General features: G+C 39.1%; 1 protein-coding gene and 1 long non-coding RNA gene across 2 annotated transcripts; both read right to left on the minus strand.

Moving 5' to 3' along the window:
- Nucleotides 1–295: 295 nt before the first annotated feature.
- LOC131011434 (uncharacterized) lies at nucleotides 296–3,784 on the minus strand. Its single transcript, XR_009096922.1, has 3 exons — nucleotides 3,519–3,784; nucleotides 1,145–1,208; nucleotides 296–547 (listed from the first exon to the last, which is right to left on the minus strand). It is a non-coding gene; the product is annotated as an uncharacterized LOC131011434 (long non-coding RNA).
- Nucleotides 3,785–15,829: 12,045 nt separating this feature from the next.
- LOC131008079 (uncharacterized) lies at nucleotides 15,830–16,705 on the minus strand. The gene has a single exon (XM_057934979.1). The coding sequence runs from the start codon at nucleotides 16,703–16,705 to the stop codon at nucleotides 15,830–15,832; it is 876 nt and encodes a 291-aa protein (XP_057790962.1).
- Between the last annotated feature and the right edge of the window lie 208 nt (nucleotides 16,706–16,913).

Below are 16,913 nucleotides of genomic sequence, written 5' to 3' on the forward strand. Positions count from 1 at the left end.
ATATTCTCAAGTACCAGAAAAGAACTCGAGATTATAGGCTAGTTTACCAATCAGACAGTCTATTTCCTTTGGGTTACACCGATTCGGATTTCCAGGCTGACTGGGATGAGAAGAGATCTACCTCTGGCTATGTGTTTACCTTGGGAGGTGGAGCTGTATCACGGCGGAGTGCAAAGCTGTCACAGCCCGCTACCCTTAATGACGATTTAGCCGGGATTATGACTTGGGATGAGAATTAATGAGTGGGAACGGATATGGACAATTACTTAACATTAAAGTATATGTAATGTCACTCATAGATAAAATGTTAGGATCATATATGATCATTTGGATACTTATAACACATACACATAAAGGAGAACTGATTAAGGTGGGTTACCCAATAACACGTGTAACAATTTCATAACATAGAGTTATCCTAATCAAAGTGTTTTGCAGCGGAAAACGTGTGAGATATACATATGAAGATGTATACTCAAGGTTACATTTCTTGAAATGATCAAAGGAACACCCGCTCAACACCATTCCATTCCATCAGCTGCTCAACCTGCACATTTAGAAATACATGCAGGGCTGAGTATAAAAATACTCAGTGGACATATGCCGAAAATACAACATGCATACATATATAAATTGAACTGCCATAACAGTAACACACAGGGGTTTTCTTGAAAGTCCTGCGCTTACTAAAACATTTCTTTCATTTTCATAAAGTCGATCGGCCGATCATTTTCCTTCATATGATCCATATCTGTTCCTTTCTGTCACGCGCCGGGAAGGAGGCCTCCTTACCACGGACGCCAAGACCGGTCGCAAGCGACTCGCGGTCTCCATGAGTGTACACGTTAACCCTAGCTAGCGACCTTTGTCTAGCATAGGATCCCAATTGGATTTCCTTTAAAGTTGGCGAACCAACACAGATAGGATTCATATAAAAACATAAACATTTTTTGCAGTCAATCATTTCATAAACATTTCATTTCATTTCATAAACATTTCATTTTCATTTCATAAGAGTCATTTATCATTTGGGCATAATAATAAACTGAAATTAACAGTTAAAATCATCTCATGCATATATTCGTATAAGAGGCCTACGACACGCAGGGGATCCCTATATACGTATAGTAAAAGTAATGCCCACCTCAAACGTTCTTAAGCTAGCGTGGAGTCGCTTCTTCTTCGGCTTCACTTCCTGTCGCCCGGACCTTCATTGATGTAGAGTCGATAAGTTCGTGAAGAAAATTGTCACAAGACAAAGTCTAATTCTACGTGCCTAGGGTATCTTTTAGTGTTTTAGGGTTCTAGCATCCATAATTCATTTCGATTAAAACAATCAAAAACCAACATAACATCGACTAACCACATAATATCACGTAACCACATAACAAACAAAATAAAAGAATTCAACATCCTTAAACTTAATATCATTTAGAAATTCACATGTTCACATAAGAGATAATAATCATGCACCATCTTATAACATTCTATACATTTCATTTCCATGTAAATAAATACGAAATTCCATTATTCATTTATAAATGACTTAAATAAGCAATTTAAACTCCATTAAAATGGAATTGATTTAAAACATTTTAATCCTTTTAAAAAAATCCATACTCATAAAGCCTTAACTCATGCTCTATCTCATATTCTATCTCCTTACTCAACTCTATATAAACTCTCCACTCATCTCAAATCTTTTAGTTCAAGGATAGGTTTCAAGAAAATCATGGTTCTAAGTCTCGATTTATCTCTCATATAAGGCTCGTCTAATCTCATTCAAACACATAGACAACACAATCACATAAGGCACATAAGAATCACAATCAAACATCATTAAAACATGCTCTGTTTTTACACTGATTCAACTTCAAAATTTAATCTGTTCTGACTCTGACATCTCCTGGACTCGAGACTAATACCGAAAGAAAGATCTTCGAGTCTAGTTTCATATAAAAAAAAAGTAGAGTCGAAAACTCCAAGTGGTTTGAGAGATATGACGTTTTTACCACGATCTACCATATTCGGCAGTTTTGAGCAATCGAAAACTTAGATTTTTGAAAAATAGTAAACGTTGTCAAATTGGGCACAAATTTGGTGGATATCTAGCTAACACAATAAGGTTAATACCATAAAAATGTGGAAATCTAGATCACACAGGAAGCTACTGAAATGAATGACTCTTTCCCCTGTTCTCTGAAACTCTCGGTAGTAATATGCAGTTTAGGTTTTGTATTTTAAAGAAATACCAACCGAAGTTGGAATGACTTGAAATTTTACCAGTGTGCTCAAAACTCTCAAATATACTTACCATAAAATTTTCATGGCTTTTGGATATCAAAATCGCGTCGAAAACAGTAGGTCAGTAGCCTTTAAAAAGGTTCTCAAATTAACTCCCACACTTGAGCATAAAGCAAATATACCTAAATTCCGGACTTCTTCGATGAAAAAAATTCTCAAAAATTCAAATTAAGCTCATATAAATCACAATAACATAAATACATGATCATATAACTCAAGAAAATTCAAACATCGACTTCCCCTTTTTCTCCTCACATTCGGCCAACACATAAGTCATTAGGAGTTGGTCCGTTTCGTCTCATATCGCATATACAAGCTCAATTTATCATCAAATAGCCATATATAAACATGCTCGACTCATAACTCATCTTATATACAAGATCTCATGTATGCACGCAAACTAAACTCGAGAAATTTTCACAAATCAACATCATTAACCAAATTAATCATGCATTCTCCTTGCTAGTAGTCTAACTAACATATAAACATCATCAATTCAAGTATTTATCTCATTAATCAAAAGTTCCCAATTATTAGCAAACTAAACTTAACCAATTTTAGGCATTCTTGACAATTAACCAAATTGATCCCTAATTATCATTTCTATCATGCTTAATAACAATTAAACTTAGCCAATTTAATCAATTAACACATAGATCACAAAGTCCCAATTTTTAACAAACTAAACTTTTTGAAAATCTACAAACATACATAAATCATTAATCCAACCTTAGATTAATCAAATTGGCACACTTAATAGCATAAATAAGCAATCAATTAGTAAATTAAACCATAGAATCAATTTTACCCAAATTACATCAAACTAACTCATATCAAAAATTACTAATCAATTTCAACCATCAATCCAATCCATCAAATCTCATATAAACACTTTCAATAGCATATATCATCCATCAATTCATCAATCAACCTCAAATCCAAAACTTCCCAAATTTAGCAAACTAAACTCTTTGAAAATTCAAAATCCTTTCTAATCCTTTTAAAAACTCATGGATATCAACTCAATAGGTTCTCAATTACATAATTATTGCCTCGATTTAAGAAAAGAAAGTGAAAATATTTGAAGGGTAAAAATACCCCGAATTTTCGAAAATTAGAGAAATGATGGAGGGGTTTGATTTTCTTGTTTTCTTCCATCAAAACATCAAAGAAATGGAGGTAGATTTAAGGAATCTTAAGGTTGATCCACTTACCCTCAATATTTAAGAAAATGGCGAACTCTTTGATCCACTTGGGTTTGGAAACTCTAGCTTGATCATTCTCTTGATTCTTGGTGATTGAAGGCTAGTTCTAGGAGTGGTGATGGTGGATCTATGTGTTTAGAAGCTTTGGAGTGTTCTTCCATGATGGATTGAAAAGAAAATAGTGAGAGTAGAGAGGGAGAGAGAGATGGACGAAAATGAGAGGGGAGAAAGAGAGAGGAAATGCTTTTGTTTAATGCTAAACTTGGTCACTAAGTTTCCTAAGTAGTTAATGAATATTAAAAGTCCACTTGGCCACTTGTTCCCTTCTCATGCAAGGTTAGGAATTAAACACATGCTCAATTAATTAAATAATCATGTGTGTGTAAGGTAGTATGTGGTGTAGGAATAAACCATGTATTAAAATCATGAAAGACTAATCACTAATTAATGAAATGCTATAACACAAAACTCTTGTGACCAAAATTTAAAATAAATATGGCACTAATATTAGTGCACTCACTCAATTATAATATTCCTCATCATAGGAAAAATAATTTGAAAATATTTTGTTTGGAAAATTTTCTGACTCAACCCAAAACACCTAATGGATTGACTCGCAATCGTACGAGGTCGTCCTAGTGTAATAAGCTAACCCAAGTCGTCTCTCAAGGAAGGCTAAACAGGGCTTTGATCATGCTACGCACAGAAAACATGAAATAAACCTAAACACTCTAATCAGAAGTTTGGGTCTGACACTTTCTCTCCGATTAACTAATGCGTAATTAAAATAAAGCATATAAAGTTAACTAGGCAAAAGATAGAAAGCCAATAAGAATGCAAAAAGGCAAACAAAGCTAGGGTTCTAAACTAGCAATCTAGAAAGCAATCATCAATTCAACACCATAAACAACGATTATCTAGGCGAAATAACATATTAACATTTAATCAAATGAATGTTAAGCAAACACACACAATCAAAGAGAATTTCACAAGCAACTCAACGACGAACTAACTAGAACATGGCATTTGAACATTAACGAAATCAACTAGAGTTTCCAACTCCAACACTAACCCAAACGATCATAAACTTGTAAACATCAAAGATTAATAACTACCTAGGCAAGAAACTCAATCAAGCATAAGATTCGAATGCAAGAAAATCTTAATCTCCATAAAAGAAATCTCTAAATATTCATCAACAAGAAAGGAAAAGGGTAAACAATAGCAACAAACTACGAATCACGTAGATTATCTAAACTCAACAACAATTATCTCCAATCATCATATTAATCAAAACACAAAATAAAGATTCAAATAAACCAAAGGATTTAGAAAACCAAGAGAATCTAGAATCAACAACAATGAACTTCAATCTTCACATTCATCAAATACATAAAACACAAAACTCAATTAACCAAAAGATTCATAAAACCAAGAGATTATAGAATCAACAACAATAATCTTCAATCATCATATTCATTAAAGACAAGAAACAAAGACTTAAATAACCAAGGGATTCATAAACAAAGAGAATCAAAGGGAGTTCTTACAAAACATAGCAATCCAAGGAAAACCAATCCGATGAAGTGTTAATTGACATCCAAAGCAATCCAATGAATCCAAGATTGAAAGTAAGTGTTGTGGAACTCTAAAAACCTTAAGAAAAAGGTGAAAATCGCCTATGGAGGCTGCTGGAGACGAGAATATAAAGTGAAACCCTAGAGATGGGTTTTAAACTAAAAAATTCGTAACTGCCAGATCACGCAGTAGGCGGCCGCCTAGAGAAGGCGGTGGCCTAGAAGTAGGCGGTGGCCTAGAGAAGGCGGTGGCCTAGAAGTAGGCGTTGGCCTAGAGAAGTAGGCGGCCGCCCACTACCCCTTTCGTAAATCCAAAGTAGGCGAGCGGCGAGGCTAGGCGGGCGCCGTGCGCGCGGTGTTTTTGTTTTGGTCCGTTCTCCCTCGTTTCAAGTCGGATTTTAGATCCGTTTTCGCCTACGAACTCGTATCGAGACGAACTTTGATTCTTCATTAGACCATTCAACTAAATTCTGACTTTAATTTTGTTCACATATCAATCAATGTGAGCACAAAATCCTGAGACAACAAAATTAGCACAAAAGCTCAAATCATTCAACTCTTAAGTGAAAGATACCAAAATAAAAGTCAATATAACACGTAAACACCCAGCGATTTATCACAAAATAGGGCTAAACAACCCCCCCACACTTGATCCTTTGCTTGTCCTCAAGCAAAGTCACGATACCAAAAGATAGTTCACAAGAAAACTTCCTCACCATTCACATCTCCAACCAATCTAAGTCTCTTAGCCTTTCACATTCCTCACGAGATGTTCATTGTTAAGATTTTAAGAAGCAACAACCACATGATACAATTCAATCCGATCAGACCCAATTCTCCGCTAGAGGTGAATTCCCTAATGTGATTGCCTTTATAATCAAATCCCATTTTCCTTGAAGATGATAAACAATCAAACCAAATCAAATTTTATACATCTTTCTTTTAAAGGTGATGTTATTCCATTCTCAATAGATGGGCCAACTTTCGTGAGATCAACACTTTTGGAGGTAATCCAAAATGTTCTCACGTGGTTTTCCATGCTCATAACACTACTGTCAGAGGAGCAGAGACCCAAAGCTATAGAAAACTTCACAACAAACCAACATTCAAACTCAAGGGATAAGATCGTAGGCTATCACAATGAAAACACTCCCTCTAGCATCTACCGGACAAATCACGTCAAGAATAGCTCATAAGGGTGTTGCATCCAAAACATTAAACAACTTACATCAAGAGAGGAATATGCATAGCCTGAGAGACAAAGATAGCAACCAAGCCAACACAAAGCATGAAATTTACTTGTGAACAAATCATCAAAGTGTGCATTATTACTTGAAGCCAAACAACAATCAAGATAAAGGAGACCATTTGCCCCACACAAGAAAGCCCAAGAACACAACAAAAAGGCACCCAAAGGATCAACAAACACCCCCCACACTTAAAATCTAGCACTGTCCTCAGTGCTCGCAAAAATAGGGGTGAAAGAGAAAAACATCCCTGAATATCGATCCAGTGGTGAGTCTGTAGTGTCCCACGATGTCTGCCTCTCTCTCATCCAAAGAACAAGCAGTCTCCAACGCAACAACCTGCACCAAACAACAGATGCAACAAAACACAACACAGACAAAACGACAGAAAAATGAAACCAGAAAAAGCAAGAAAACATGGGTTGCCTCCCATGCAGCGCTAGTTTTTAAGTCGCCAGCCCGACTAAGAAGGTCCCTTAACCAAAATCCGATTGAAGCTCCAGCTGCCTTAACGCCCTTGTAAACTCATCTTCTTGAATTGCAGCTGCGGGTCCTCCAAATGAGTGTTCCATGCTCATATCCTGGGATGGCCCTCTATCCACACATCCAACGAAATTTAGTGACCCAACCTCATCCAGCTTCTCTTCCAGTAGCAAGGCACACAGAAGGCCTTGCTCTTTATCATCTTCCTCTTGTAGCTTATCCAAGAATTCTCTCTCAATCTCATTTTCATCTTGCAAGTTAGCAAGAAATTCTTCCACGATCTCGTCCTCTTCCTGTAGCTTATTAAGGAAGTCCTGCACAATACAATCCTCATCCAAAGCATCAAATGTTTCAACATAAGAGCAGATTTGAATTAAGGGAGTGGGGGTAGTAGGTTTTTGATCAAAAACAGAGAATGTTACCGCTCTACCTGCCCCTGCCATACTTACAGTTCCCGTACCCACATCAATGCGAGTACGGGTGGTAGCCATAAAGGGTCGGCCAAGTAGCACGAGATGCCCATTCTCGCCTCTAATCCCTTTTCCCTCATCAAGGACAACAAAATCAACCAAGACACTAATCCCCCTAACAACCACCTCAACATCCTCAACAAGGCCCCGTGGGCTACTAATAGAGCCGTCAGCTAGCTCTATCTTCATATTCGTGCAATTCAGCCTTTTATTACCCAATTTCTCAAAAATATCAAACAGCATCAAATTGACTGCCGCGCCCAAATCAAGCATTCCAAACACCTTTTCAACCCCACCTAAGCTAATATCAAAAATAAAGCTACCTGGATCTCCTTGCTTGGGTGGTGGTTGGTCTAGTGCAACAGTGACGGGTGGCAGTGGCTCACTGGGGCATTGGGTAGCCTTGATTGCCTGCACAGTTTTGCTTCTCCATCTCCCCATGGTTATTGGGGCCTTGTCCTTGACTACCTCAACGGCATGAGCTTGATGCGGCTGTTTGTCCTGGTTCGGGAACTTTCCGGTCGGCTGTTCTTGCTGCAGCTGATTCAGGGCTCCTGTTAGTTGCCCAACTGTAGTCTCGAGGCGCTTGATGGTAGCACTCTGAGACTCCATGTTCTGTTTGGTCATCTCCATGAAGGACTACATGGTGTCCTCGAGAGACGGCTTCTGCGATTGAGCTTGCTTCTGAAACTGTTGGGGGGCATTCTGGTATTGCTGTTGCTGCTGAAAATTCCCTTGTTGCATAGGGAACTGTTGATACTGCTGATACTGCGGGGGCTGCTGCTGCTGATAAGCTTGAGTGTAGTTCTGCTGCTGAGCTCTCCAACCCGAATTGGAGCTTTGTTGCCCTTGATTAAAGATAGGCCTCTGTTCAAATTGAGGCCTCCCCGGATAGCTCTGAGCAGCATGGACCTCTGCTTCTCCTTCAGGTGTGAATTCCCCCGTGCGATGGCACGCGTTGGTTCCATGACCAAAATCGCCACATATTCTACATCCTTCTGCTGGTGGCGCGTGAACTAGTGGGGCTTCTGTCTGGTTCATCTTGAGGTGTTGAACTTGCCTCATCAAATCTGCTACTTGCTTCTGAAGCTCATTGTTGGGAGCTACTGCATTGGCTTCAACCCTCCTTCCTCTAACTGATTTCTGTTGAGAACTCGCTGCAAGTATGTTGAAAATCTCCTTGAGCTCATCAGCTGTCTTCCGGGCAATGTTGCCCCCTGCTGTACTGTCCACCATAAACTGTGCCGTCTGTATCAATCCGTCATAGAAGAACTGCATCAACATGACGGGTGCTAACTGGTGCTGTGGGCACTGGCGGAGGAGCTCTTGGAATCTCTCCCAAGCCTCGTGGAGAGGCTCGTCAGCTCTTTGTATGAAGTTCATTATTTGGCTCCTAATCTCTTGAGTCTTGTGATTAGGGTAGTACTTGAGCATGAACTTCTCACACGCCTCTCCCCATGTAGTGATGGAGTTCGGCGGCAGGGACAACAACCACGTTCTAGCCCGGTCCTTGAGTGCATAAGTTAAGCACTTGAGTCTCAACTGATCCTCGGTGAGTTCCAATAGTGGGAAGGTCTGCACTTGAGTGCAGAAGTCACGGATGAACTGTAAAGCATCCTCACTCGGCATCCCATAAAAGAGCGGCAGCAGGTTTGAATCGTTGGGCTTCAGATTGTAATTTCGGACCGCCGTGGGAAGCACTATAGCTGACGTGCTAGTGGTCCCAATAACTGGCCTGGAAAAATCTCCCATGTACTGAACATTCTGCTCCGCCATTGCTTCTTGGTCAGGATTGGGCCAAGCTTCTTCTTCTTTTTCAGAATGCACTGAAAGTGTCTCCTCAAAAGCTTCCAGAATGGGATTGGAAGCAATTCTCTCTTCACAATTTTTCTCTCGAAACTGTGATTCCACAAAACTTCTCGAACTAGACTCGAACTCCTTCTCCAGGCTTGAAAGAACCTCCCGAGGTCGATGAATGTTGTCGTAGTAAGGTGCAAGCTTTCTCTTCAAGCTTCTACGTCCTTGCATACACAACACGAACAAACAAATCAAACGCACCGGAGGGAGAAAATAACCGAGTCAAAAGAAATAAACAAAAATAAACACGGAAAACAATGCAACACAATCAAATGCCTAAAGCCTTCCCCGGCAACGGCGCCAAAATTTGACTCAACCCAAAACACCTAATGGATTGACTCGCAATCGTACGAGGTCGTCCTAGTGTAATAAGCTAACCCAAGTCGTCTCTCAAGGAAGGCTAAACAGGGCTTTGATCATGCTACGCACAGAAAACATGAAATAAACCTAAACACTCTAATCAGAAGTTTGGGTCTGACACTTTCTCTCCGATTAACTAATGCGTAATTAAAATAAAGCATATAAAGTTAACTAGGCAAAAGATAGAAAGCCAATAAGAATGCAAAAAGGCAAACAAAGCTAGGGTTCTAAACTAGCAATCTAGAAAGCAATCATCAATTCAACACCATAAACAACGATTATCTAGGCGAAATAACATATTAACATTTAATCAAATGAATGTTAAGCAAACACACACAATCAAAGAGAATTTCACAAGCAACTCAACGACGAACTAACTAGAACATGGCATTTGAACATTAACGAAATCAACTAGAGTTTCCAACTCCAACACTAACCCAAACGATCATAAACTTGTAAACATCAAAGATTAATAACTACCTAGGCAAGAAACTCAATCAAGCATAAGATTCGAATGCAAGAAAATCTTAATCTCCATAAAAGAAATCTCTAAATATTCATCAACAAGAAAGGAAAAGGGTAAACAATAGCAACAAACTACGAATCACGTAGATTATCTAAACTCAACAACAATTATCTCCAATCATCATATTAATCAAAACACAAAATAAAGATTCAAATAAACCAAAGGATTTAGAAAACCAAGAGAATCTAGAATCAACAACAATGAACTTCAATATTCACATTCATCAAATACATAAAACACAAAACTCAATTAACCAAAAGATTCATAAAACCAAGAGATTATAGAATCAACAACAATAATCTTCAATCATCATATTCATTAAAGACAAGAAACAAAGACTTAAATAACCAAGGGATTCATAAACAAAGAGAATCAAAGGGAGTTCTTACAAAACATAGCAATCCAAGGAAAACCAATCCGATGAAGTGTTAATTGACATCCAAAGCAATCCAATGAATCCAAGATTGAAAGTAAGTGTTGTGGAACTCTAAAAACCTTAAGAAAAAGGTGAAAATCGCCTATGGAGGCTGCTGGAGACGAGAATATAAAGTGAAACCCTAGAGATGGGTTTTAAACTAAAAAATTCGTAACTGCCAGATCACGCAGTAGGCGGCCGCCTAGAGAAGGCGGTGGCCTAGAAGTAGGCGGTGGCCTAGAGAAGGCGGTGGCCTAGAAGTAGGCGTTGGCCTAGAGAAGTAGGCGGCCGCCTACTACCCCTTTCGTAAATCCAAAGTAGGCGAGCGGCGAGGCTAGGCGGGCGCCGTGCGCGCGGTGTTTTTGTTTTGGTCCGTTCTCCCTCGTTTCAAGTCGGATTTTAGATCCGTTTTCGCCTACGAACTCGTATCGAGACGAACTTTGATTCTTCATCAGACCATTCAACTAAATTCTGACTTTAATTTTGTTCACATATCAATCAATGTGAGCACAAAATCCTGAGACAACAAAATTAGCACAAAAGCTCAAATCATTCAACTCTTAAGTGAAAGAGACCAAAATAAAAGTCAATATAACACGTAAACACCCAGCGATTTATCACAAAATAGGGCTAAACAATTTCCATAAACCGGCATTCTTTGATTTCTCGGTAAAAGTAAACTACACTTGCTTTGCAAACTTAATTAAAATTCCAAGTAATCCTCAAATAAAAATCATAATAACTTGCTCATATAAATACACTTAACTCACCGATTAAAACTTATGCACTGCATTTATAAAAATTTCTTTAACTAAGCACATTAAAACACATATATAATGATTAAATCACATCAGATAAATCAAACCAGTTTTATTATTAATGGATGCCGAACCCTAATTATTAATAATTAAGCCCTTAATCAGGGGTTAAAAGTCGGGGTATGACATACTATCCCCCTTAAAAGAAATTTCGTCCCGAAATTTGTACCACAGGAAATAATTCTGGGTACTTCTCCTTCATGCTAGACTCGAGTTCCCACGTCGCCTCTTCTTGATCATGATGCTTCCAAGGTACCTTTATTAAGGGTATCGACTTATTTCTTAATACTTTAACTTTCCGATCTAGAATAGATCCGGGTCTCTCCTCATATCAATTGGATTCCCAGTTCCAATTTATATACACGAAATTTACTTGAGAATAAGTTCCCTCGTCCTTTTGCGGCGGTTCATTTTGCTTCTACCTCATTCCTAGGGCTCATCTACGGGGTATTCTATTTTCCAAAGACCAAAATGGTCAGCAACCCATTTCTTGTTACCTATCCCATGCACAACACTTTCCTATGAATCTATCTTAAAACTATCATAGACCAATTAACTTAAGTCTTCGTACTCGAACACTATATTACTGTCACACCCCAATTCTTGAAGGAATAAACTATAATCGGGGTGCGATTAAAATCATAGAAATGAACAAGGGAAGGACCTTGTGAAATTCAAATAATAGGATAAGAAGTCGGGCAACGCCCTTTGAGTGAAGAAAGACATAAATCAACTGATAGTAATCAATTAATAACATTCTAAATCTTAGGATCACAAGTTTGGTTTCATGCTTCTGATAACCAATATTAAATAACATAGTGCTAGAGTTGAGAGTCTAAGCTCGATAAGAAACATAATTCAGAATTTAACATAAAAGTTTTTAAGATAGAGAAACATAAGACAAATAAGAGCTAATGCAACAGCGGAAGACAAAATACTGAGTTGAACCCTAGCCTCAGCTCTGCCCCGTCAGCACCAACCAATCAACCTGAAAACATTTGAAAGTAATTTTGGGCTAAGTACTAATGTACTTAGTGGGCTAGCATTTTTATAAACATTTCATAATCATAAGAGCAGTTTATCCAATTATACTTGACATGACTTAGAAGGTTTTAAATTGAAATAACTTCTAAGCATGTTAAAACATTTTATTATATTGCGCGCAATTGTCACACTCCCTTTCCGTTACTCGCTGTGATCTCGGACCTTTTAGCCACCGACAGATCCATTACTCCTGCTTACTTGAACTGAGGGCGTAACCCAGTCAAGTTCCCATTTGGGACCCAATGCTTCGGAACACATCCCGTCGAGCACCCTTATAACGCCTCATACATGATTAGTGCCCGATGGAGATCAATCCACCAGGTCAGCTAATAGGTGTACACAATTCTCAAATAACGTGTTAGGTCAAGAGAGAACCTCGATCGATTCATTGTTGCGAGCCTTAAACAGAGCAGAGTGCACAAAATATTTTATCGGATAAACAGTTTTCATTTCATTGAAACATTTAAGCTCAATAGCTAAATCATACATTTGGAAAATAAGCCCACCTGATTAGGCAATGCCTGTCGTTTATTCTTAACTCTGAATTGGTATAGTAGTGCTACTCCTCACGATCCACAAAGCCTACAAGAAATCTATAATCTTAATAGGTCTCCTGAATCTAATCTTAAGTCATAGTGTAGTGCTTATCTTTCTATGATTCACTTAGCCGGGTTTTCAAAATTTAATAAATAAATATTTGAAAACTAAAATTCTTGAGTTAAGGACGCCAACAATATCCTTGCTCGATTTTACTTAAATAATTGAATTAATAATAAAGTCAATTTAATCATAAATGATTTTATGTAAAATGTTTGGTGCAAAATTAATTCATGCTTTAACTCACATAATTAAATAAATATATTTAACATATGCACATAATAAGAAAATACTATTATGCAAACTTTTTCAAAAATAATTAATTAAACTCAAATAAAGAGTCAAATTAATAAATCAAAATAAACAAGTCCAACAATTAAATGGAAGCCCATATTTTATTTGAAAAATTCGCAGCTCAAATAAAATAAATAACAGTCCACCTTTAAACTAAAATTTCAGCCCAGATTTTAATAAACATGTATGCACCCCAAATTTGATTAAATTCGGGCTCAATCCTTCTTAAAAGCAATCAAACCAATTAAATAAAATAAGGGCCTGAATAATGAATAAATCCCAGCCCACTGATTTTCTTTAAAAAAAAAACGCAGCCCAACTCCTTGAGGCCCAAGAATAAGCCCAAACCCTATCTCCCTTATTTCTCCCCCCTCACTGCCGCTTCCCCCAACATCTCTCTCTTCCCCTCACACGCACACACACACCACACACCACACACCACCGCCCAGCTCCCCCCCTTTCCCTCATCCGGCGGACGACAGCAGCCGGCCTCCGGCCGCTACCGCCGCCGCCCCTGACCTCCATCTCCTTCTGTCTCCCTTTCTCACGACAGCTCACTCACCCACACGAACTGGAAGCCGTCGCCCATTCCCTTTCCTCGACTCCGGCAGTCAACGGCAGCAGCAGCGAAGAGCCGGCCACCACCGCCTCCGACCCCAGATCTGAAATCGCCGCCTTCCTCCCTCACCATGACTCTGTCTCACTCCCTCCTCCACTCACTCCGGCCGCCGAACAACAGTGGCGTCGAGTCACCGCCTCCGCCCCATCTCTCTCCCTCTTCCTCTCTAGCTTCGACGGACAGCAGCTGCCAGGCCGCCGCCGCCGTCGCCGAGCTCCGACCCAGCCAACAGAACACACGCACCCTCGGCTTCACTCTCTCTCTCTCTACGCGCTCCGGCCAGACAGCAGCTCGGAACCACCGCTGACCGCCGCCTGCCCTCTCTCTCCTTACTCGATTCTCACCACAGCAAGCACACACTCAACATCAAGCCAACACAGCAACACACAAGTCCAGTTCATATAAATTCTTCATTTCTGTATCATTTAATCTTTTCATCTATGTTACCAAATGTAAGAACAATATTCAGTATCTCTTTGTTTTATCTACAGTTGGTTTTATTCGTACTATGATGTTGAGCATGAATGAATAAGTAGAGGAATTGAAAGGTGAAACCTTTTTGTATGAATTCTGTTTGGTGGTTTCTGTAAAAATGGCAGATATTTGATGGTTTTCTCTGCATATGAAAGAAATCTGCTGATATTAGAAAATGAATGAGAAGATTGAGACTTGAATAAACAAGAAGAATTCTTTACCGTAGAAGTTGTGTTGTTGTGGTAAGGAGAGAAGATGAATGAGGATGATATTTTATAGGAGCAATGACGAATAATAGAAAGTAGAAGCATGCGTGAAGGATTGAAAGGAGGGAGGTGAGACGTTGAAAAATTTACCCAAAATCCCTGAGATTAGGGGATTTTGTATGACTTGTAGGAGTGAGCGCATGGGGTGAATAGTGTAGCAATTGTAGAGGCATGGTGAAACACACTGTTCATGGCTGTGGTACAAATGAGGAGGTTGGTGTGGGCTTTGGTATTTATAGAATATCATTTTAATAAAAAAAAAATTAAGGCCCAAATAAATATTTGTCAAAGCCCAACACATTTAAATAATTAAAGCCTAACATAGACTTAAATTAAATCATGTAGTATTAAAAAATAATATTAGCATATAGAATTAATCACATTCATATAATTCAATTTATGCAATGCACAAAAATTCAAAAGACTAAATTTTATAAAAGCTTTTGAAAATAATTTTGTTGGAATAAACTCATTTTCATTTCTCCGGCATAAATCATCTTAATCTAAGTTTAAAATAATTCTAAATTTAATATAAATAGGCGGGGTGTTACATTCCTCCCTCCTTATAAAAATTTCGTCCTCGAAATTGCATATCTGGGTCATCTAGTTTGGATACTAGACTTTCATTCCACTCAACTCTTGTGCGGCACTAAATCATATACATACTTAATTCCCTAACAGCGCGATATCGTTTAGCAAACTAGAAAATTTTCCTCAAACTCTGGTACGTCGTTATGTCGTGGAAACTTGTCTCGTCCTCTCCTGAAGATTGAAGAGGGATCTTTTCTCTTGTTAAAAGTATCGTGGCGCTGACTTGAGTAAGTCAACCAATTCGAGGATTGCATCAAATTCTATCATAGGAATAACATGTAAGTATGTCTAAATGTTTCAGCGCCTATATCGAGCTCTGAGTTCGCGGTGACGTCCATAGTAGCAGTCTTTCATCGTCAGTTGTACTAATTTCTGACGTTGTTACGGACGATTGTGGCGTTAATTCTAATATCTTACAAGCAGCATATGAAATGAAAGAATAGGATACTCCAGTATTGAATAGAGCTATAATCGACATGTCGAAAACATTAATCGTACCTGCCATGTTTCCGTGATCTCCTGCTGCTTGGTGTTGGTTAATGGCATAGGCCCTAGCGTATTGTGGTTGCCCCTGATTTCCTCTAGGACCTTGGTTTTGTCGCTGTTGGTTCCCGGGATTTTGTTGTTGGGGTGCTCCACCTCCCTTCTTTGGGCAAGTCGAGACATAATGCCCGGCCTCTCTTCAGTTATAGCAGACGTTCATTCCTTTCAGACATTCTCCCGGATGGAGTTTTTGACATTTTGGGCAAGGAGTTTGAACCATTGTTTGAGGTTGTGGATTCTGATGTTGGTTCCGATTTTGATTCGCCACCCATGGTTTCTTCCCATTTCCAATGTTTCCACCAGTTCCTTCATTCCATTTTCGCTTTCCCTTACTACCATCTTGAGATGGTACAAATCCAGACTGTTCGGGGGATTTTCCTTTTTCCCTTGGCAACAATGACTCAATAGTGAGGGCTCTGCTCAATGTCTGCGCGTAGGTGAGACCCCCTTGACTTGCTAGGGAAATCGCTATCTCGTGACGCAGTCCGTTTCTGAACTTCTCTGCACGTTTCTCATCACTGTCCACCAACGTCGGAGCATATCTTGATAGCTGATTGAAGGCTCTATCATACTCGGTCACAGTTCCCGTTTTCTGTCTCAAATTCCAAAACTCGTTCTGTTTCCTTTGTCGATAACATCCCGGTATATATTTCTCATACAATTCAGCCTTGAATTCTTCCCATGTGAAATTCTCCCACTGTTCGTCAGTCATAGTCCGCCTCACTGACTCCCACCAAAAGTCAGCTTCGTCCACCAATTGATAAGTTGCGCATGCCACTTTCTCCTCATCATCACAACGGATGTAGTTGAAGATCCGTTCTATTGCCCTAACCCATTTCTCGGCATCCGCAGGTTCTCCTAATCCATCAAACGTTGGAGGTTTTTCCTTGCGAAACTTTTCCTCGGCTGTGCGATTTGGTGCTACTTGTGGAATAGGCTCTTCGGGAATGAATCCTCTACCACGCCCACGGCCACGTACGCGCCCTCTACCACGTCCTCTTGGTGCACCTTCCATTCTGATTGACGGACGAGAATCAACAGAAGAAAAGACCCATTCGGCATACATACATACATACATAGATATACACGAGATATATCACTTTTATGGTGTAACCATGTGAAAGACTAGTTCTATGTGGAAACTAATCTAAACTTAAGTGGAATAACTTAAGTGAAACCTTAATCTCATGACATTTCTTCTACGTTGTAACATATCTATGTTA

This window comes from Salvia miltiorrhiza, chromosome 2 (assembly GCF_028751815.1).
Source record: "Salvia miltiorrhiza cultivar Shanhuang (shh) chromosome 2, IMPLAD_Smil_shh, whole genome shotgun sequence".
NCBI lineage: Eukaryota > Viridiplantae > Streptophyta > Magnoliopsida > Lamiales > Lamiaceae > Salvia > Salvia miltiorrhiza.